The sequence below is a fragment of the Vombatus ursinus genome, unplaced genomic scaffold (assembly GCF_900497805.2).
Source record: "Vombatus ursinus unplaced genomic scaffold, bare-nosed wombat genome assembly UNPS02014861.1, whole genome shotgun sequence".
NCBI classification, from domain to species: Eukaryota; Metazoa; Chordata; class Mammalia; order Diprotodontia; family Vombatidae; genus Vombatus; species Vombatus ursinus.
The window spans coordinates 15,968,633-15,990,954 of NW_020954639.1; the positions used below are offsets into that span (position 1 = coordinate 15,968,633).

The 22,322-nt window shown below is 37.3% G+C and overlaps 1 protein-coding gene across 1 annotated transcript in view; it reads right to left on the reverse strand.

Moving 5' to 3' along the window:
* Nucleotides 1-22,322, reverse strand: part of GPR158 (G protein-coupled receptor 158) — a 413,352-nt gene that overhangs the window by 240,302 nt on the left and 150,728 nt on the right. Inside the window, exon 3 of the mRNA XM_027841527.1 lies at nucleotides 1,447-1,549. Within this exon, the coding sequence (XP_027697328.1) occupies nucleotides 1,447-1,549 (103 nt within the window). The remainder of the gene's footprint in view (nucleotides 1-1,446; nucleotides 1,550-22,322) is intronic.

Sequence of the window (22,322 nt, forward strand, 5' to 3'; positions counted from 1 at the left end):
TGATGTCCTCTTCGAGAACAAAGGACAATCCACATCTCTAAACAGTGACAAGCAATCTAACATCTACTCCCTTTTTCCCTTTGTATATCTATCTGTAACACACTCCAACCTATAAAGAAGGACAGTAGCTTTTCCAGGGTTTATTGATAAAAGTGAATATATTAATTCAGAAACAATATTGCAAAGTAAGCTCATTAGAAGTAAGTATACAAGAAAACAATCTGATTTCAGGATTTTCAGCTTCCTAAATAACCTTACAATCAATTTCCTCAGTCCTGGTTTGGCCCATTACCTTTCTTAGGTTAGAAGGGCCATGCTGTTGAATCTTTGGAGGTTTCCCTTGTGACTTCTAAAGACAGTGGCACCTTCTCCCAAGAATACTCCATCTCCTGATGAATTGCCTCACTTTAGAATTTAAGATCAAAGCACTACCAGCTGAGGGACAAGAAAGAGAGTATGCCTGGATATGCAGAATAACCATAACACCATAAACCACATTGAGACTCACCACCATATTGCAGATATGTAGGAACTCTATATACTGTTACTGTTGCAGTATCATTAGGCAAATTTAATGAGATATAAGTATATAGGTAAAGTAATATTGCAAATTTCTTAAATTACAATGAGAATTTACTATTTAAATTATAATGCTAAAGTTTTAGGATCTTCTTAGAGATGATTAAAAACTCAAATTAGCAAGCAATGTGGTCATGACAATCAAAAATTCCATTTTTCCTTGACTCAAAGCAGAGAGCATTTTAGCAGTAAGACAGAGGCAGACCCAGTCTTAAACCTGGACAAATTTCTTTCTTCCCCTTTCTCTTCATGGGTTTTTTTTTTTTTATAAATTAAGGCCCAGGCTTCCAACCTACACTAATTTCCAAGGTGCCTTGGGTCATATTATCCATTTTTTGATGGTGCCAAATGTCTACTCAGTGGTTACTCTCTATTAATCTCCATTTGAAACTCTGTAAAAAAGACACACAAAGCCTTTCCTACTTCTACTATATTTTAAATAGACAAAAAGGTTTTAAACACAAGCAAGCAGAAAATAAAGGACTCAATTTATACTTGTAAAAATAGCAAACTAAATTTTATGTTAATTTTTGTAGCAAATCTCTCTCTGCTTCCCCTCCACAAGCCTCCCCCCCAACCCCAATTAAATGATGTCCAAATTTTTTTCTTCCTAAGGAAGCTAGGTTTCTTTTCATATCATTTTAATTTATTTATAAATCAAATATGCTTAAAGTAGGTATGTTTTATTGAGTTCTCAAGAGTCTCCTGGATGACAAACCTCAAGCTAAAACTCCTTAAGTGATTATGTAATTCCAGAGTTGCAGGCCACTGGGAATTTACTATATAACCCTGACAAGGATAAAAGGAGGATTGAATTATTAATGTTTTCCTTTTTTTAAAAAAAATACACAAGTAAAAGGCACTTACTCTGAAAGCTGTTCACTGAAAAGACACGGGGATGATAGAATCCTGCTTTGCAATGGCACTTATAGGCTCCAAGCACAAATCCAAGGCCTTTAATTGGTATGCACTGTGGGAAAGAGAAAGAAAGCAAAGCAGATGATCATAGTGTTTTTATGGCATAAGAATACATCTATTTCCACTCCAGCAAACATAAACAATGCAGAATTTTTGGAAGGTGGAGCATTTATTTCTTATTTTATTTCTTATTTGACTTTGTTTTGACATTTATCCAATGATCTTTACCTGGAACCACTGTATTTTGTTTCCATTCTGGAAATTTTGCTTTCATATAGCTGACATGAGGAGATGACTTCTTTCTTAGTTTGAGATTTCACCAATTCCTTCTGTAATCAAGAGAATTGTCCTCTCTCCCACCTAGCTACTGAATGTCCCTAAGTACATGGCACCTCTGTTTCTATTTATATCCAGAGGCAGCATGAACTAGGTTACAAACTTTAAGATTTAAAAGGTAAGAAGTGGTCCCCCAAGCAGCCTTGGTAAGTAGCAGAGATCACTAGAGTTGAGCAAGAGCTAAGTCCCTTAAGGAGGCAACCTTAAGAAATGACCACCTTGATCCAGTTCAACAGTGGATTAGCCAGTTAATTGAGATACTATGTACTATAAAAAGGTGAACCAGCACAGTAGTATTCCATCACAATCATATGCCACAACTTGTTCAGCCATTCCCCAGTTGACGGGCATCCCTATTGTTTTAAGAACAACTTTGAGTAAATGAGTTATTTTGTCTATTATAATTACCCAAATTAACTATAAAAGACATAAGAAGAAAAGAGACTATTTGTATCCAGAGAAAGAACTGAAAAATAGAAGTATGTATAGAATAATTTTACATATATATACACATATGTGTATGTGCCTATTTCTGTCTAGTGGTAGCCATGTCTAGGGCATAAGGGGAGAAAAAAGGGAAAAAAAGAAATGTATATGATAATTTTGTTGTATATTTGAAAGGAATAGCAAGTTGTGCATAGTAGATTTGCAGTTTCATGTGCAATCATATTTTTTACTATACTATGTTATGGTTGTTTTATTCCATGAATTGATAATAAAATATAATAAGAAGCTAGACCAGCCAAGCAAGGGAACAACTTGTAGATTGACTGCTGGAACTGTACTAGAAGTATAGTTGGGAGAAAAAAGAGGAGAAAAAGGAATTTCTAGGAACAGGATTTGTTAGCAACTCTTTGGTCCCACAACTTCTTCCCAGATGTATCTGGCTACATTTGGCCTTTAAGTATGAGCCCACCATTCTCAAGAATCAAATTGTGAATAGGAAAGAGAATGTACTTGGTTTGAGAAATATATTTGTTACTTCTGTCCTTGTCATACCTTCTCAGTTAATATCCTTTTGTAAAAGCTAATTGATACCAACTGGATAATCATATTGGGAAAAGTGCATTGGATGGGGGCTCATGGTTGATTAGAAATCCAGGTTCCTCAGAGTTATCCAATGACAGAACTCTGAGGGAAAAAGTAGACAAACTGCTCTCTGGGAATCTAGTCCATCAGAAAAAGGGGGAGTTTGACCAACAGACAAAAGGATGCATTACCCTTCATACAGAGAGAAGATACATTCTCGAAGTTAATACTATTTATTTATTTGTTTGCTTATTTCTAAGAATTATTTGTGCATAGGCAGGTAAAGCCATGCCTAATCAGTTGATTACATGATAAGGATTAAGAAATCAAAGTTACAGCATCACCTGGGGCCATCTCACTCTGGAACATCTCTCTGCCATACCAGTCTCCTACTATAGGTGAGGTATTCCTGAGCTTTCATTTTAGGGAGGGGTCTAGGACAGCCAACTCCCATTTGCCCTCTAAGCTCTGCTTCTGACTTTCCAAACTTCAATACCATGTGCCTGCACAGGGATCTTCTCCCACCTAATCCGACTTTTTAATTCTTGTTTTGTGTATTGTCTCCCCTTCCCCTTAGAATATAAGCTTCCTGAGAACAAGAACTGCATTTCTTTTTGCTTTTATTTTATCCCCAGTGCTTAATGTAATGCCTAGAACACAGTAAGTATTTAGTAAATATCTGTTTCCCTGTTGTCTTGCTGCCCTCCTTTGATGTAACCAATCCAAACTGAAGGGACCACAAATTGAGGGGCACTATGGCACAGGGGAAGGAGCAATGGATTTGGATTCAGAGGACATCAGTTTGAACCCTGTCTTTAGTTATGTGACCTTGGGCAAGTCCCTTTACTCCTCTTGGCCTCAGTTTTCTCATTTGTAAGATAAGGGTATTGCGCTAGTTTTACCTATGGGTTACTTTCTAGCTCTACATCTAAGACCCTATGATTCTATGGCTGAGATTATAAAGTAGAGAATAAGAAAATCAACAAATGTTGATTTTAGTGCTAAGTTTAGTTGATTTAGGTGCTAAGAACCTAATGATAGCTTTGAAGTTTACAAAATGCCTTCCTCATAGAATTCTTGTTAGGGAAGCAGTCTTAATTAGTACACAAAAGCAAAAAGAATAGCTCTACTACCCAAGCATAAGTGATCCACATTAAGACATAAATTCTCCAGGAAAGACAACTCATTGCTTACAAAACTTGGGAAAGCTGGTGTTTTGAAAAGAATATTGGCTTTAGAAAGAGGAGTCCTGGATGAAGTCCCAACCCTGCTACTCTGTAATCCTAGGGTAAATTATGGCACCTCTCAGTTTCCTAGTCTGAAAAATCCCTTTTAGCGCTAAATCCTGTAATAAAATGGAGAACAACATCTGTAATGAGCTATCAACAGAAATGGCAAGTTTCAGAGAACTGAACCTACCACATCTGGATTCTGATATATCAAAGACCTAATCAATTCACATCTACAATGTGTAACAATAAAAATGAACAAAGACTGCTAAACAACATGGTCAGTCTATGCTCCCCTCTCAACCATACCCCTAGCCCCAGTGACCACACAATGTTAATATCCTTCTTAAAATATTGGTAATCTAAGAAAATTGAATAATATACATGTGGTCTGATCAGTTCACAATAGAGTGAGATATCAGCCCTTGTTCTAGAGATTTTCAAATTTTAATTGTGTTGTTGTTGCTGTTGTTTAAATGTCTCTATATAATGACTACCCAGGCTACTGTGCCATTTCCTGTGCCATAGGTTGCTAACCCCTGGCATACATAATTTACAACAGCATAGTCTAAGAACTATCAATCAGCCAGATTCATGTGGAGATACTAATGAACCACAAAATGACTAGGAGGGAGTTGTTACAAGGAGAAGAAAAAGTAAAGTCTGGATTCTCTACAAATTGAGTAATCTGGCAAAATAGAAATGTCTAGAACTTCCCAGTACATATCTACCTGTTCCTCCCTGCTTTTTAAGTAATCAGTATTTGGCTATCAATAAACTCCAACTCATTTCTACTACTCCCAAATAAATGAACTCCCATAACAAACAGAGGGACAAATAACCATCCTCAAAGCCACACTATATTGGAGTGAGCCATGGTCTCTGCTGCTGCACTAGGCTAATTAACTATGCCTTGATGCTTTTGCATATGGAGAGCAATAATATAGAGATAATGTCACGAAAACTACAAGTTGTGAACAGCTGGGTCATTATTAGCACAGTAGGAGAAGCCAGGCAACTGAAGTTCAAGGAGAGGAGACGAAGGAATAGGTAGACTTTCAGATATTAGGAAGTTCTAGATGCTTCCACTTTTGGTGTTGATCTTTTGGACATAATACTAGTCCACAGGGATTTTTAGCTGTCAGAGAAAGAAACATGGTTGAGAATAAAATATGGACTTGGGTAGAGAAGGAAAGAAGAAAAGAAGGAAGGAAGGAAGCAGGAAGGGATTTATAAAGCATGTGCTATATGCCAGGTACCACAAATATTATCACATTTGACTCTTCATCAACCCTGGGAAGTAGCTGCTATTATTATCCATTATGCTATATTATTATACAGTTGAGGAAACTGGGGCAGACAAAGTTAAGTGAGTTGCCCAGGGTCACATAGATAGCATGATTTGAATTCAGGTCTTCTTGAGTCCATAGAATTCTATCTACTTCACCACCTAACACACCTCAATGGGTGGTTGTGGTTGTGGTTTGTCCTTCGTTCTTGAAGAGGATCATGATATCAGAGAGATGATGACATGACTTGCACTTGAATTGGATTTGAGTGACGGAAGGCTGTGCAAAGTCTCACTTTCTCCTTCAGAGCCATCTGGGTCCAGTGGCCAGATATCCATCAGGATGACTGGAGATGGCCCAACATACCTCAATGAGGGTCCAGGTAGAGGTCCTTAGTCACTTTTACTTTTGCATATGTTACAACCTTTGGGGAAGGCTTCAGGAAGGCATACTCTATGTTCTTACAACCTCTGATTAATAGGCTATCTCCCTGCCAAAGCAGCACTGGATTTTGGACATAAAGACAAAGAACTGAAATGGAGGAATCTGACAGGTCACCTTTACGTAGCATTTTATAGTTTATAATGCAGATTCCATACATTATTCATATGAGCCTCACAACAACCCTGTAAGGGAGGCAGGGCAGGTACCATCCACTTTTCACAGAGAAGGACAAGAGTCCCAGAGAAGTTAAGTGGCTCACTTAAAATCACCTAGCAAGTAAGGAGGAGGAGCAGGACTCAATTCCACATCTGACTTGAAATCCAAGGCTACCTCGGCTATTTCCTTCATTTCCCACACATTTCACTAGGTCTTTCTATGAAATGAACAAAGGGCTATATCAGCCCCTCCCCATTTCAGAAACTAGTGATGTAATAGACAATTGATAAGGTGGCAGGTAACCTTGCTATAGTCTAGTTCCTCTAGAAAGATTTATCAAGGGATTGTTTTTGAATCTGTTTCAAGCCATTCTAGAGAATAAATACCATAGTTTCCAAAATCAAGTAAAAGTTCTAATCAAGAACAAAACTGTATATCCAGTCATATGTAATATCTTCTTAAGTTTCCCTTCTGACCAAAAGGACACATTTATAAAGCCAAAAAGAGAGGAGCCACTAATCTAAAGACCCAGACCCATGGGCGTAGTGATGCAGAGGGACAGAAAGCTCTTGGGAAAATTTTTACTTGAGGGTCCAGAATTTAAATCTAGACAATTCATGAGTACCTTTTCCAAGGTGAATTAGGTTTTGATTCATTCACTCTGAGAAAATAAATATGTCTACAACATATTTATGACTAAAAGGAGAATTCTGCTGGCTTTGGCTCACAGAAAAAGTGGCAGCAATGATTCTCATTCATCTGAATTACTCGCAGTGAGGTTATCATGTGTTTCTGGGAGCTTTAAGATGAGAAGCACAGCAACCCTTGATCAAAGGTATATCTTAGGGGTTTACCTGACTGGTCGAGCCAACCCTAGCTGAAGAGGCATAGTCAGGATGCTCTGGGAGAAGGTTCTCCCAAACCCTAGGTTCCTAGAGATAGCTAGGTATTAGATAGACATGGCCCATAGGATAGAGCACTGGGCCTGGAGTACAGAAGACTTGAGTTAAAATCTGGCCTCAGACACTTATTAGCTGTGTGACCCTGGGCAATTCACTTAACCTCTGCCTCAGTTTCCTCAACTATAAAATGGGGATAATAATAACACCTATCTCCTATGGTTGTTGGGAGGATCAAATGAGATAATTCTAAACTGCTTAGTACAGTGCCTGGCACATAGTAGGTGCTTAATAAGTTCTTGTCTCCTTCCTTCCTGGTCATGAAATGAGTCAAATTCAGGTGGAAAGAGATAGCAAAGAAGAGATAGATTCTCCTTCCAACATACTCTTTTATGCCTTGTTGTTTGGTTATTTCAGTCATATCTGACTATTCATGACCCCATTTGGAATTTTCATGGCTGAGATACTGGAGTGGTTTGCCATTTCCTTTTTTAGCTCATCTTACAGATGAGGAAACTGAGGTCAACAGGGTTAAAGTGACTTGCCCAGGGTCACACAGCTAGCAAGTATCTGAAGCCAGATTTGAACTCATCAAGAGGAGTCTTCCTGACTTCAGGCCCAGCACTCTATCCACTGCATCAATTAGCTACCTATTTATACCTTAATAGAGAGTTTTAATAAGTTTTATGAGGCAAAATGAATTCATCATCTGTTAGCCAACTTTTTGGTGATGAGTCTCTGAAATGTATACATGAGGGCTAGTTTTCAGATGACTTATAGTCTTTTGCAAGGCCATACTTTTAGTCTTTCTGGCTTGGTAGGATCTGCCAGAATTTGTGCTTCATTGACATACCTTGGAAAGACCAGAGCCGTCTCTTTGCCAAAGGAAGATCTAGAGTGGTAGTAGAATAAGGAGGAAGAGAAGGAGGAGGAGAAGGAGGAGTATAGCAGGAATAACTACTATACTCCTCCTAACATTGATGTAGTGCTTTAAGATTTTCAAAGAGCCTTACCTATATTATCTTATTTGATTCTCTTAATCACATTGTGAGGTAGGTGCTAATATTATTCTCGTTTCATAGATAAGGAAAATGAGATTGATTGAGTTTGTCACTTGTTCGGAATCATACTAAGTAGGATTTCAGTGAAGGAAATGAAGGGCATTGCTTGAAAAATCCCAGATGACTTTAAGTTGCAGAGATATTATTAACCTGAGTATGCCTGACTAATGTTAGGCACTCTTATTTTCCCCTTCAAGGTGAGAATTAACTCCATAACAGAATAAAATCTTGATTTCCAATTTCCTAGCTCTTTCTGTGATTCTAAACATTTAAGCTTCCTATCTGAGTCATGGTTACAGTGATGAGTCATATTGATGGGGGAATATCATGCTGTTTTAAATAATAGTATTAACTTCTAAATTTCAGTGAAATGCCAAGTTAAAAGTATACCACTGAGATTGTAGTTCCAACCAATAAATTCTTTGGGGTGGGAGTATGATATATGTAACTTACTACCACTTCTATGTGTTATGCTCACAACATCTTAAGCTCATTAAACAAAGTGTTGATTAGTAGTATTATCTTCATTAAAAGTAATAGTATGGAATAAAGGACAGAGAGCCAGCATCAAAGTCAACGAGATCTAGGCTCAAGTCCTGCAGAAGACACATGCTAGGTTTACACATCAAAAGGTAAATTAAATAATGAGTAAGACTTGTTTATCACCCAAACTATCCCCTAGCAATACAGGCTGCTAGTGAGACTGGCCATTTAGGTCACTAAAGGAGCAAGCCTGCCCATTTTGAGTAAGCCTCTGTCCAATGTAAATAACAATGATGATAAAAAACATCAAGGAGAGACAAAAATCTTAGAGCTTCCCTAACTTATATAATCAAAACCAGGTAAGTTCAGAAATCCATCACTAGTTTTAGGGTTACCTTAAGTTACGACTTTGTGAAAGAGAGGGGATCATATACATATAGATATAGATTTATGTGTGTATGTGTATGTATATGCATATGTATATATATTCAATAATTTTAAAGCTCTTTAAATTGAAACTAATAATTATAATTTTTATTCTCTGCTACAAATCTATTTGCACACCTGGATAGAAAATATCTTGTTGGTGAACAGCAACAATATACATTTTAAGTACATTACAATAATTCCAAAAATAAACTAAAATAATATAGATAAATAATATCGCTAATCACAAGATTCATCTCCACCAGGAAAAAATAGATTTAGAAGGGAAAAAATTACTTTTTCCTTTTTTTCCAGAGTCCTCAGGGAAATTATTCATTCAGGATTGCTGAATTTTCTGGACAGCAGAGAATTTATTTCTTTAAGCAGCATATTTTTAAACTATTTTAAATTAAAATCATCTTTAAATGTATTGTGAAAATCTCTGCATTCTTAAACAGAGCATATTAAACAAATATTTTAACATTTTCTTGGTGTTTCAAAATCATAATTATGAACATGATTACTGAAAAGATCTTTCTGAATGATCTAGGGCTGTTTGCCCCATACTAAATGGCTCAAGACTGCCATGGTTTTTGAATTCTCGTTTCTTCTTTGCATTCAGTAGGCATGTGGATGGAATGTTGAAGTGAAGCTGGGATACACAATTTCTAGAATAGCATCAACGAAACAAAGGGTTAGAAACTCTAACTGAAGTACTAAAAGCTAGACCAAGAAATGTTCAACTGTGATCAATTCTAGGCACTGCATTATAGGAATGACATTGACAAGCCGAAGAGCATCCAGAGGAAGATAAGCAGAATGATGGAGGGCCTTGAAATCATGCCATATGGGAACTGATGGAAAGGACTGTGAATGTTAGAGAGGTTTACAGGAGACATGGGAGCGCTCGTTAGGCTTGGTCCAGTTGGCTCCAGAGGAAAGAACCAGGAACAATTGGCAAAAGTTGCAGAGGCAGATTTCTCTAGTACCCAGCACAGTGCCTTACACATAGTAGGCTCCTTATATGTACTTATTCATTGGCTGAGTGATTTCACCTCTATGTAAAGATAAACTTCTTTATTTACAATTTCTTTATTTCTAATTTACAATTAGAGCTTTCCAAGAACAGATTGGGCTATTTCAAAAGGCAGTGAATTCCTCCTCACTGGAGATTTTCAAGGGAAAACTGAATGACCAATTATTTGAGATGCTTCAGAGGGAATTCTCAATCAGATAGAGTTTGCACTAGATTGCCTCTGAGGTTATCTTCCTCCTCCAGGATTCTGTAGTTTGGACTTAATCTTCTCATTCTCAACTGAGTTCCAGAGAGGTGGAGCTGTCCTGTTACTAAGTTCCAACTAGAAAAGATTAAGAGAATTCACTCCACCAACATCCTACAGATTTGATGTAAGGTACTATTCCTTTAAGATAATGCCCCTTTATATGGTTCACTTAGTGCTGAAAAGGGCAGAAAAAATACTTCTGACTAAATAAAAACAAGTAAATCAAGTAGTAAGACCAGCTAGGTGGCGCCATAGTGCACAAAGTGCTGGGCTTAGAGTCAGGAAGATTCATCTTCCTGAGTTCAAATCCAGCCTCAGACACTTACTAGCTGTGTGACCCTGGGCAAGTCACTTAGTCCTGTTGTCCCCAGTTTCCTCATCTGTAAATGAGCTGCATAAGGAAACAACAAACCACTCTAATATCTTTGCCATGAAAATCCCAAATGGGGTCATGAACAGTTGGACACAAGCGAAAATGACGGAACAACAACAAATAAAGTAACAAAGGAGGTTGTAAAGTTTTGCATCTTTCATATGTGAACAGTTTGATGACTGGAAAGGAGTAGGAAAAGAACTTTGACTTAATTAAAATTGTGAGGGAGGGAAATAATGTGTGTAAATAAATACAGTTGTGAAATGGGATTTAAACAGTTTGGGACAGAAAATGAATTGTAGTGTAAATAAAAAAAAGCTTGAATCACCTTGCAAAAGATATAGGGAGATGCTTCATCTGTATATGAAAAGTTTGATGACTGAAGGAGATAAAGAAAAAGCTTTTTTTTACCCCCCAAAAAGTGATAAAATATGTGTATGGAAAAACACAGTCTTCAAGGATTCAGACTAAATTGAGAGTCATTTTGAGAATGGATTAATGCCTGGAACTACAGGTCATTGTGCTTTTTTAGCTCATATACTGTTTAGCTCATATAACTGTTTTAAGACAAGAGGTTACAATTTAAAATATAAAATAATACATCTTTTGCGACTAATTATAGGAAAAATATGATTTTTAAAAATTCTAAGTGAAAGGTGAGTCACTGAGTACAAGAAAATTCTGATTTAAGCCACTAAAACTCTGTATGCAGACAAAAGACTGAAGACCTTGGGAGGAGAATAAAAACTCAATAAGACATCAAAAAACATTTCTTTCGGAGCTGATTGGAGAAAGCTTCAGTAGGAGAATGCTTACGAGAAAATTGTGGTGTAAGTTGTTATGTTGTATATGAGCTAAAAAAGCACAATGACCTGTAGTTCCAGGCATTAATCCATTCTCAAAATGACTCTCAATTTAGTCTGAATCCTTGAAGACTGTATTTTTCCATACACATATTTTATTTATTTATTTTTATTTATGTATGGTTGTTTCAACAGAAGTGCACTAGTGGAGGCTAAAGACCTAAATCTCTGAACAGGGGCAATTCATTTACCTATAATAGGATTGTCCCCTGGACAGTTTAAATGGCAGTATTCTTTCTCTGGGAACCTATAGCTGCCAATGGAATGACAGCTAAGAGTGAGCCCACTAACCCGGAGAGTGAATAGGTGTCCACATAGCCCACGTGAGAGATGTAAGGTGCTCCAACATCGATTGGCATGCCATGCATCAAGCTTACACTAATAATTACTTTCTACCATCTCTATGCAGTGCTTCTGTACCCAAATATTAGAAAACGTTATCAGTCATTCAAATATGGTAGCCCTTTTCCCGTACTAGATAGGAACACACCCAGATTTTAAAGAAAGTATAAAAGTCCAAGTCCTCAAGGTCACAGTCTCAACAAATCCAGGAGGTTCTGACATTAGTCCAATTCAGCACTTTGAATCTTTGTTTAGTGGTGCTCAAGTCTGAGCCAGGGCTCTTTTTAACTCTGACAAGAGGTTTATCTGATTCCAGAAAGAGATTCCTGTTGTATTGAATTTGCTGAACCTTATTCACACATTCAAAGGGCAGAGAGCAATACCACAGAGTCATGAAGAAAGATGAAGTGTTGACATCAGAAAGAGGGAGAAACAATGGATAAAACTTCAAGGACCTGAAAAACTGTAGCTTTCTTGTTTTTAACTCCCATCTTTCTAAATAACTTGTGAAGGTATCTTTAAAACCTTATAATTACACAGTAAAAATATATTTCTTGGGAATCTTGATTCTTCAACTGTCTTGGCTAACTCATACCATTAGATATCAGCTCCTTGAGGGCAAGGATTATCTTTTGCCTATCCTCTTTGTATCCCCAGCACTTAGCACAGTGTTTGGCACATAGTAAGCGCTTAATAAATGACAACATACAAGTAGTAACTTTTTCCCTGACATTTCTTGCAAGTTTATTAAAGTAAAAGAAAAAGATTTTGTAAAAGGGGGGATTGAAGTGGACTCTAGGCAACAATGGGTTCCATGCATGTCACCCATATATTCCATCAAATAATCTTCTCGCAAAGTAAGGGCTCGCAAATAGCAAATGATGTCATATTTTCACCAGGGAGGAGAGAACCAGCATTTTGTCTCTATTATTCAACAGATGCCAAAAGCTGCTTTCCAAAGAATGATGGACTAGAGGAGGGCTTGTTTTTTTTCATCTTGACACAGTTAAAATTTTTAAAAGCAACTGTTTTCTCTTATTAATTTTTTTTAAATGTTCTCGTTATATTCACAGCAGTCAGCTCTCACAAAGCAGTATCTGGTCCAGACATATTACCAGTCTGCAAACTTCAAACTGACTCACAGCAAGATGCTTTGCGGAGGATGAAACTGACTCAAGAAAAACGTCAGGATTGCTTCCCATCTGAGTGAGCGAGCCCCTTTTACTAGACCCTTCTGCAGAAATTGCCCTAGAGGCTTGACAAAAGTAAATACTTCATGTGGGTTTTAAGCCACTATCTTAACCAATCCACAAACAGATTGTGCACTACTCTTCTAATCGTTCATACTTAAAAACAACCTTAAAGTATTATGGGCTTGCTTCCACATGCATTTCAATTCAACATGGCCCTGTGAGAGGATGCAAAGTAGAAAATAATAGTCCTTGTCTTCAAGAAACTTCTGATACAAACACACACACACACACATACACCATACCACACCACACCACACGACACCACACTAGCAAAAGAGTGCTTCCAACAAAACAAGAGACGTTTTCCATTCATAGGAGTTTGCTACAGGGCTGGGCTTGGATTCATGAAGATCTGAGTTCAAATCTGGCCTTACTAGTTGTTACCAGATGTGTGACTCTAGGCAATTAATTTTACATCTGTCTGCCTCAGTTCCCCCATCTGTAAAATGGAGATAATATTAACAGCTATCTCACAAGGTTGTTGTGAAGATCAAATGAGATATTTATAAAGCGTTCTGTAAACGTTAAAGTGCTACAGAAAAACTAGTTATTGCTTATCATAGGGCATCTAGGTCACTCAGTAGATAGAGCACTGGGCCTAGAGTCAGGAAGACTTGAGTTGAAATCCAGTCTCAGATACTAGCTGTATGATCCTGGACAAGTCACTTAACCCTGTTTGCCTCTGTTTCCTCATCTGTAAAATGAACTGGAGAAGGAAATGACAAACAACTCCAGTATATTTGCCAAAAAGAACCCCAAATGGGGCATGAAGAGTCAGACACAACTGAAAAGACTGAAAAACAAACATCATCATCATCATCATTATCATTATCATTATCATAGGTAAAAGGATTTGACTTTGAAATTGCTGTGGGTTGGGAGGGTGTCATCCTATAAAGAGCTCTTACAAGCTAACTATCAATACTTCAAAAATAATAACAATAACTAAGAGTTATAAAACACTCTAAAGTTTGCAAAGCCCTTAAATGACCTCTAAGCAACAATGGTGTACATGCATGTCACCCACATATTTCATCAAACAATCTTCCAGGAAAACAAGGGCTCACAAACATCTTAAAATCTCACAATCAACAATATTCTAGCCATTATTACCCATATGTGAAGGTGAGGACAGTAAGGCACAAAGAAATTAAGTGACTTCAAAGAATCTGGTAGTTGAGAGGGACCTTGGGGCCATTTAATATGACCTACACCCAAAAGGAATCCACACTATTACATGGCTACTTCTGGTCTTGCCTGTGGTCACTTAGCTGGTATGTGTTAGAGGCAGGATTTAAATCCACATTTTCCTGTATCCTATTCCACTATGCCACACTAATCTGAAAGCCATCAAGATCTCAAGTACTCCCTCTACCACTGCAAATTTGAACCATTTCAAGTAAGTCCCTGGACTGCAAGCCTAATGTCTGTCAATAGTGTGGCATGATAGTCAAAAAAAAAAAAAACTAATGAAATCTTAGGCTACATTAATAGAACTGTGGCATCTAAAATGAGGGAGCCAGTAGACTTGCCCCACCCTAAGCTGGTTAAGTCACGTCTAGATTGTATTGAGTCGTGAACTCCATGCTCTAGAAAAGACATTGCAAAGCAGAACTTCATCCAGGTAAAGGTGAACAGGGTGCCAAAGAGACAGAAATCTATGGAATGTGAGAATCCATTGAAGAAACTGAAGATAATTAATAGAATGTAAGCTCCTTGAGGGCAGAGACTTTTTTCATTGTCTTTGGAACCCCAGTGCCTTGAATATTGTACATAGTAAACTCTGGGCAAACTCATACTTATAAAATGTTTTGCAAGCCTGAAAGCATTCTATAACCACACAGCACCGGTACCACCACCACCACTCCTGTAATGTGCTTTTGATTTCGGTCTCCATTACTGCTCCAGAGATTAGGAAAGAAAGGAAAATCCCCTCTTCAACCCAGAATGGAGATCTCCTCTAGTCTGGAATGCCACTGAGGAGAGAGTGTGTGGCTCAGTTAACTTTTATATACCCTGGGGGTGGGGCAACTTTTCTGACAAGAGATCATCAGGATGATTAATCTGTCTGACTCTAGACCCAGCACTCTATTCATCGTATCACCAAACTACCCCCAAAACAGGGTCAGAGGAATGCAAAAGTCATTTAGGACAGGGAGAAGTAGACAATGTTTTAGGCAGGAGGTTTTTAATGGCCTCCTACAGACCTGTGTTCTGTCCTATTCTTTTCTAAATTTTGTCTTCATAACTTCAAGTGATAAGTAGTTACATGAAAGAAACAAATTCCAACAAGAGTTTAACAGGCTGTATTAGTGGGCTAAATCTAGCCATGATATTTAAAGAGCAATAAACATAAAGTCTTACCATTGGGTTAAAAAAGACAATGATATAAACAATGGAGGAGAAGACATGGCTATACAGACATGCATGTGAAGACGACTCATGGGTTTTAGTTGACTCAATACGATGTAGTACCCCCCAAAAAATCTAACACTCCATTAGGCTACATTAAAAGATTTATAGTGTCCAGAAAAAAGAATATTATCATCCTATAGTACTCTGACTTTGCAAGACTACTAGTAAAGTATCACATCATTTTGAGTACTATATTGGAAATTACAATTTGGAACATGTGCAAAGGAGGAGAAAGGGGTTTATAACCATATAATTTGAGTAATAGTTAAAGGAACTGGGGATGTTTAAACTGGAGGTAAGAAGATTTAGGAGAGAATTGGTAACTGTCATCAAATATTTGATGTGTTGTCACATGGAAGAGGAATTAATGTAATACCCCAAAGGATATGACAATATTTAATGTAGAAGAGAAGTAGATTTCAGTGCAATATGAGGGAGAACATATAAGGAATTAAAGTTGTCCAAAAGAATGTTAGGCTAATTGATAGGATAATAAGCACCTCATCAAGGTATTCAAAAATAGGCTGGCTAAAAATGCGTCAAGATGATTCATGCTTCAGGTCAAAGATTGGACCAGATGACCTCTATGGCCCCTCCCAATTCAGAAATTCTGTGATCCATTTAGACAATTTGTCTATTCTGATAGAAATTACTTAAAATTCTCCCTAATTTTGTTTTAATGGAGTCTTGGAAATAGTTGTGAGGAACATACAAGTGTAAGTAACCATGTAAGTAACCATGACAGAAATATCTCACAGGGCTTCCCTCAGTGAGAAATCATCTTATATGCCCTGATGTAGTTACAGCCCAGTCTAAGAGGAAAGAATGAAAAGAGAAGTAGGGAACAAAGACAAATGGAGAGAATGGGTAAATAATTATAATAATAATAATAGCTAACATTTATATAGCACTGTGTACCAGGTACTGTGCTAAGTGCTTTACAATTATTATCCCATTGTATCCTCAAAACAAACCTGGGAGATAGGTGCTATTATTATACCCATTTTTTTAGATGAGTAAACTAAGGTAAACAGAAGGTAAGTGACTTGCCTAGGGTCACATAGCTACTAAGGGTCTGAAGCCATATTTGAACTCAGGTATTCCTGATGCCAGGTTCAGCATTCTATCTATTGCACCACTTTTTAATGAGAACAGTGCAATGCTTTGGGCTGGGTTTTCCCCTCCTCTTTTAATCCAAGGAAACTGAAGCAAAGAGGGGAAAAAAATCTGAAAAGAAAGGAAATCAAAAATGAAAATCTTGAGTATTCATCTTCACCCATAATGGCCACCCCTAAAATAAAGTCATTTTCCCTTTTGCAAGAAAATACATGTTAACAACTATAGAACATTTGGGATGAATTGAAAATTGCACGGATAGGAAATGGCTAACAATGACCTCCTTTTTCATGAGTCTCTAGAATACTGGGTATTTTCCTAGAAAAGAGTTAGTTCAGACAACCCAATTGATTCTAGGTGTACCCAATACTAACAAAAATACTGGAGGGAAAAAATCTTAACACATAGCAATCAGAAGGCAAATCTTTGTTGCCCTCTCCATCATCTTCAATGGGTTTTACCCTGACACATTTGGAATAATCAGAAACTCTCTTTAATTCCATTTTGCTATTGCTTATGGTTTAATAACCACAGAAGTAGCCTCTGGGCAATTAACGCAGTTATATCCAATAGTGTAAAACTGTGAAATATGTTTAGATGCATTCAGTATTTGTCTCCTGTTCAAGTACTTAGTATTTAAACATAGAATTTCATCTCCCCTCTCAAATTTAAAAGGATGATGTAGTAATACTTAGCAGATTTGCAAAAGAATAAATTCCTTAGTAAGGAACCAAAAACCAGATAAGGTGAGATGTATACAAATGTCTCCATCCAAAGGACTCATACATCACAAATTCATCATTTACCCAAGTTATGGCCATGCTCTCTGTTATTACATGGGAAAAATAAAATAACACCTGTTCCTCACGTGAAACTTGATAGCCATCAACCACAACTAAAGAAAAGGAACAGTCACCCAGGATAAGTGATATTATTTCAAATTTGAGTAAAGTTTGTCCCTTAATCCCAGAAAGCCTTTCCAAGACATTTTAATGATTTCCACTACATTGGTATAGTGAAAATAGCACTGGATTTGGGAATAGAAAACCTGGTTTAAAATCTTGGCTCCCCAGTTTACATTTCGACTATGAGCAGGTTATGACATTTTCTCACCTGTCACCTAGGGATAATAAAACTTGAACTCCCCATAGTGTAAGCTTTTAGTGATAATAAATGCATTGTTGTTGTATTGGTATAACACTGCTATAGCATGAGTTGTTGTTGTTGAGTCGTTTCCATCAAGCCCAACTGTTTGTGACCCCATTTGGGGTTTTCGTGGCAAAGATACTAGTGGTTTGCTATTTCCCTCTCCAGCTCATTTTATAGATGAGGAAACTGGGGCAAACAGGGTTAAGTGACTTGCTCAGGGTCACCCAGCTAGTAAGTATCTGGCACCAGAGTTGAACTCAGGGTGATGAGTCAGCCTGACTCCAAGCCCAACACTGTATCCAGTGTGCTACCTAGCTGCCCAACAGGATATGTAAAATACAGCAAACATTTATTTGTCGTTATGTGTGTACACAACATAAAATGTTTTAAGGATGATATTTCTCCTACTTATAATCATAATTATAATAATACTTACAATTATATAACAAACTATTATTCATAAAATGCTTTTAAATACACTAGAAACCTCATATGAGCTTCAAAACAAGTACCTTCCTCTCCTACTTGAGGTAGACAGGGAAGGTATTAATATGTAAAGGTCTTTGGTAGTCACTAGGGAGACTAAGACAATAGTGGAAACCCCCTCTAGGAGCCTACAGTCTTGAAGGAGGAGAGGTCATGAACACAGGACATCTATATCGCAAAATTCAACAGACAACTTGACTTCCATTCAGGGGAGAGGCTAGGCCTGGGCATATAGATTGTAAGGGTTATTTAAGGCGTGAAAACGGGTGGAAAGGGTGAAATAAGGGGTAAAAATTAAAGGCAAAAATTCTGATGACATCACCAAGAGAGAAAGTAGGCAGACAAAAGGGCCCAGGCACAGACCCAAGACAAAACTTGGGGGGCATTTATAAATAGTGGTCATGAGGAAGAAGATCTAGCAAAGGCAACAGAAAAGGAACTTCCAGAGAAATAGGAAGAAAAGCAAGAGAGAAGAGCATCACATAAGTCAAAAAGCCGCTAATAGGATGAAAATGAAGTGAAAGCCATTGGATTTAATAGGTAAGAGACCATTTGCAACTGTGGAGGCTTATTTTAATCAAATATAGAATATTACTTCTGTTTTCAAGCATGCAAATGTAAATAACTGAATAAGTTTATACATGTAAACAATTGAAATGCATATTACCAACAATTCCTTTATATTTATTAAGAAAAGCAACATGGGGTAGTGGACTGAGAGCCACTCGTAAAGCCAGATGGCCTGCAATCAAGTCCTATCTTTGAGATATACTGATGTGTGACCTCAAGCAAGTACATCTCACTACTTCAGGCAACTCTCTAAGACTGGAAGTTACAAAAAGGTGCCAAAAGGCATTGGTAGATGGAGGTTTGGGCTTCTTTTCATCTGGAGTTTCTTTTGCCAATTAAATCACAGGTCTAGACCCTATGTCTGTATTCATTAAAGCAGGAACCTCTGAGCATTTGCCTTGCTTTCATATAACTCACAGTCTAGCAGTAAAACTACAATTCTTTCATATTTCCATAATTCAGAATTTTTACTACTGAAGACTGGCCCTTCTTCCAAGAAGCTTTTATTAATAAGTTCTAGTATTCTTTTTATCATCTCACATTCAATTTTCTTGAAGATGAAAATGTGCCCCCATTTTCAATGTTACATATGGCACTGCACAACCTTTCCAATATGTTTGGCATTGATCCTCTCCTCTTTATTTCCACTAGCATCATCCTGGTACAAGCTCCCATTGCTACCAACCAAATATTGCAGAAGCCTTTGAAAAGTTCTTCTTGCCTCCAGGCTCTCCTGCCTCCAATCCAACCTCAACATCACAGCCAATAAAACCTTCAAATATCATCAATGACTCCCTCCTGATTACCAAGAATTAAAACTCATCTGCCACTCATTCAAGGCCCTCCAAGGGCCATTTCCAGTTGTCCTGATCTATATCTTGCCACTGGACCCAGATGGCTCTGGAGGAGAAAATGAGGCTGGTGACTTTGCACAGCCCTCCCTCATTTAAATCCAATTCACTTGCATGTCATGGCATCACCTCCCTGATGTCATGGTCCTCTTCAAGAACAAAGGACAAACAACAATGAGACTCTCCATTGTGTGATACCAGCACACTTTCCCATGTTCATTTCATCATAGCTCCTTCTCCGCATTTGGTACTCCAAGCAACCTGAACTACTTTCTTCCCCAAACCTGCCCAGTGGTTTACTGTTTTGGTGCCTTTGTTCACACAACCCCCTCTGTCTGAAGTATCTTCTATCTCTTTGTATGCCTACTGAATTTCTATTTATAAAGACCACAGGCTCCATAAAGCTTTCCCTGGTCCTTCCTACAAAGAATGAACTTCCTTCTTAAATCTTACATAACACATTCTTTTGTACCTCTATAATATACTCACCATGCAATATTGTATATTATAATCATTTAGATATACTCATGTCCTATCCCCTCTCCTAGTCTGTAAGACCCATTAAAGCAGAGATCAACCAAATCTTATCTAATTTTTGCATCTTCCTAGAACCCATCACAGAGCTCTGTTCATACCAAGCACCTAATATGGGTATGTTTGCTGAATTAAACTGAATCATGCCTATTCATCTCTTAACTTTTTTTCTATCTTTTTTATTCTTTTTTTCCACCTCAGAGTGGAAAAATGTTTTCTTTCTTATCACCTTTTCCACCTTTTTTCCATCTCTGCTATTCATTCTGAATTAAATGAGAGCCGTCATCACTCTTCAGCTATTAGTGGAGAGCTGATGGCTGTAATCGATGCTGACTTTCTTCAAGAAGAGACATACAATCTAATATGGATTCTAAGAAATTCTGTGTTAACACAATGGGCATTTCCAATTCTATCACCAACAACTAAGTTATGTCCTTAGAAAGAGGAAACCCTCCATGATATATGTCATTGATCACCTATAAACATTAGGAAATGAATTATAATTAATTGTTTTCTTTCATAAAAATTCATTAAACAAATGTAATCTTTTGTGATGGGGAGGAGACAAAGGTGATCTTTTTCATTAAGGTTACAAAATAACATTTAAGATGCTCAACCCATATATTTGAATACTTGAGTCAATGAGAAAGAAAAAAACCATCAATGCATAGAATCTGAGATAGACAGCTGAAGGGGTCTCAGAAGCCATCTAGTTTGCACTCTTTTCTTTTACATATGGGGAAACTGAGGCTCAGGGAGGTTAACTGATTTGTCCAAAGTCATTCAGTTAGTGGCAAAGCTGAAACAGAATTTAAAAGCCTTTGTTATTTATATACCCAGAATTTAATGACCAGCGATGGAATTGGTGGCCACCCCAGATTAGGGAGGGAGCTGATGTTACTGATGTGCTTCTGAGTGTGGTCAAGGCATGAATTATAAATGGCTCCATCACTGAAAAGGGTTATTTGTGTGCTTGACTGAAGAAAAATATCAACCATCATTTATTGTACACCTGCCATGGACCAAGGACTGTGCTACATGCTGGGGATACAAAGACAGAAATGAAACAGGTCTTGCTGTCAAGGAGCTTACGCTCAGAGTTCAGAGTAACTGTTGAACCTTGTAAGTGTAGTCCACAGGAAAGAGCAGCTGGGTTTGCATAATGGCTCTGTAGCTTCCTCACAGTGTGACCTTGGACACATCACTAAATATTTCTTTTATTTTTATTTATTTATTTTTTTGTTTTTTTAAGTTCTTTATTTTTTTATTAATTTATTTTGATTTATCAACAATTACTTCCATATGCTTTTGAGTTTAAAATTTTTCTCCCCCTTCCTTCCCACCACCCTCCCCAAGACGGAGCACAATCTGATATAGTCTATACATATACATTCCTATTAAACATATTTTCACATTTTTTTAAGTCACTAAACATTTCTGAGTCTTAATTCCCTTGTCCATTAAAACAACAGAGTAGACTAACTGTTTGTTTCCTGGCTTCTCTTTCAGCTCCAATTCCTCTGAACCTAGGAATAAGACCCATTAAGTTTCATAACTCATCACACAAGGGACTAATGAGAAAGTGTATAGCCAAAATAAATGTCCACATTGTGGGTGTAAATGTACCAGAAAAAATACACTGTGGCATTTAATGTAAATAAAATAAGAGTGAAGCTTAATACGAAAATAACATTCCACAGGTTGCATATGACATAATGACAATTGTTACCTTTGTGAAAGAAACAAACTGCTTTGCATTGAGATTTCTGTAGAAATCTTCAGGATATTTTGAGCAACCTTTACTAAAGATAATTGGTAAGGGAAATCATCAGTATTCCACAAGATACAAGTCTGCCTCTGTTTCCTGGAATGGGCAACAGTGTTATGATTCTAATTATTCTGATCCACCTGACACAACTATGCTGTGCTAAATAACTAATCATTCATTTTAAAGTACTTTTAAATACCAAGTGCTACATAAATGTTAAATAATAAGGCTTAAGCACTACAAAAATATCTAATAAATAAAATATAGCATTTTCTTGGAAGGGAAATGGCTCAAAGGCAGAAATCTATTTCTCCTATATTATAGATAGCTTCAGTCCTTATTGCTGCTGCAGAATTTTAACAAGGCTGATTAACTAAAGTAATAATAGATTCTATCATGCCACTGACAGCAATAATACTGAGACCAAAAACTATAAAGCAAAAGAAGGGTCCAATATTAAAATTAAAAGC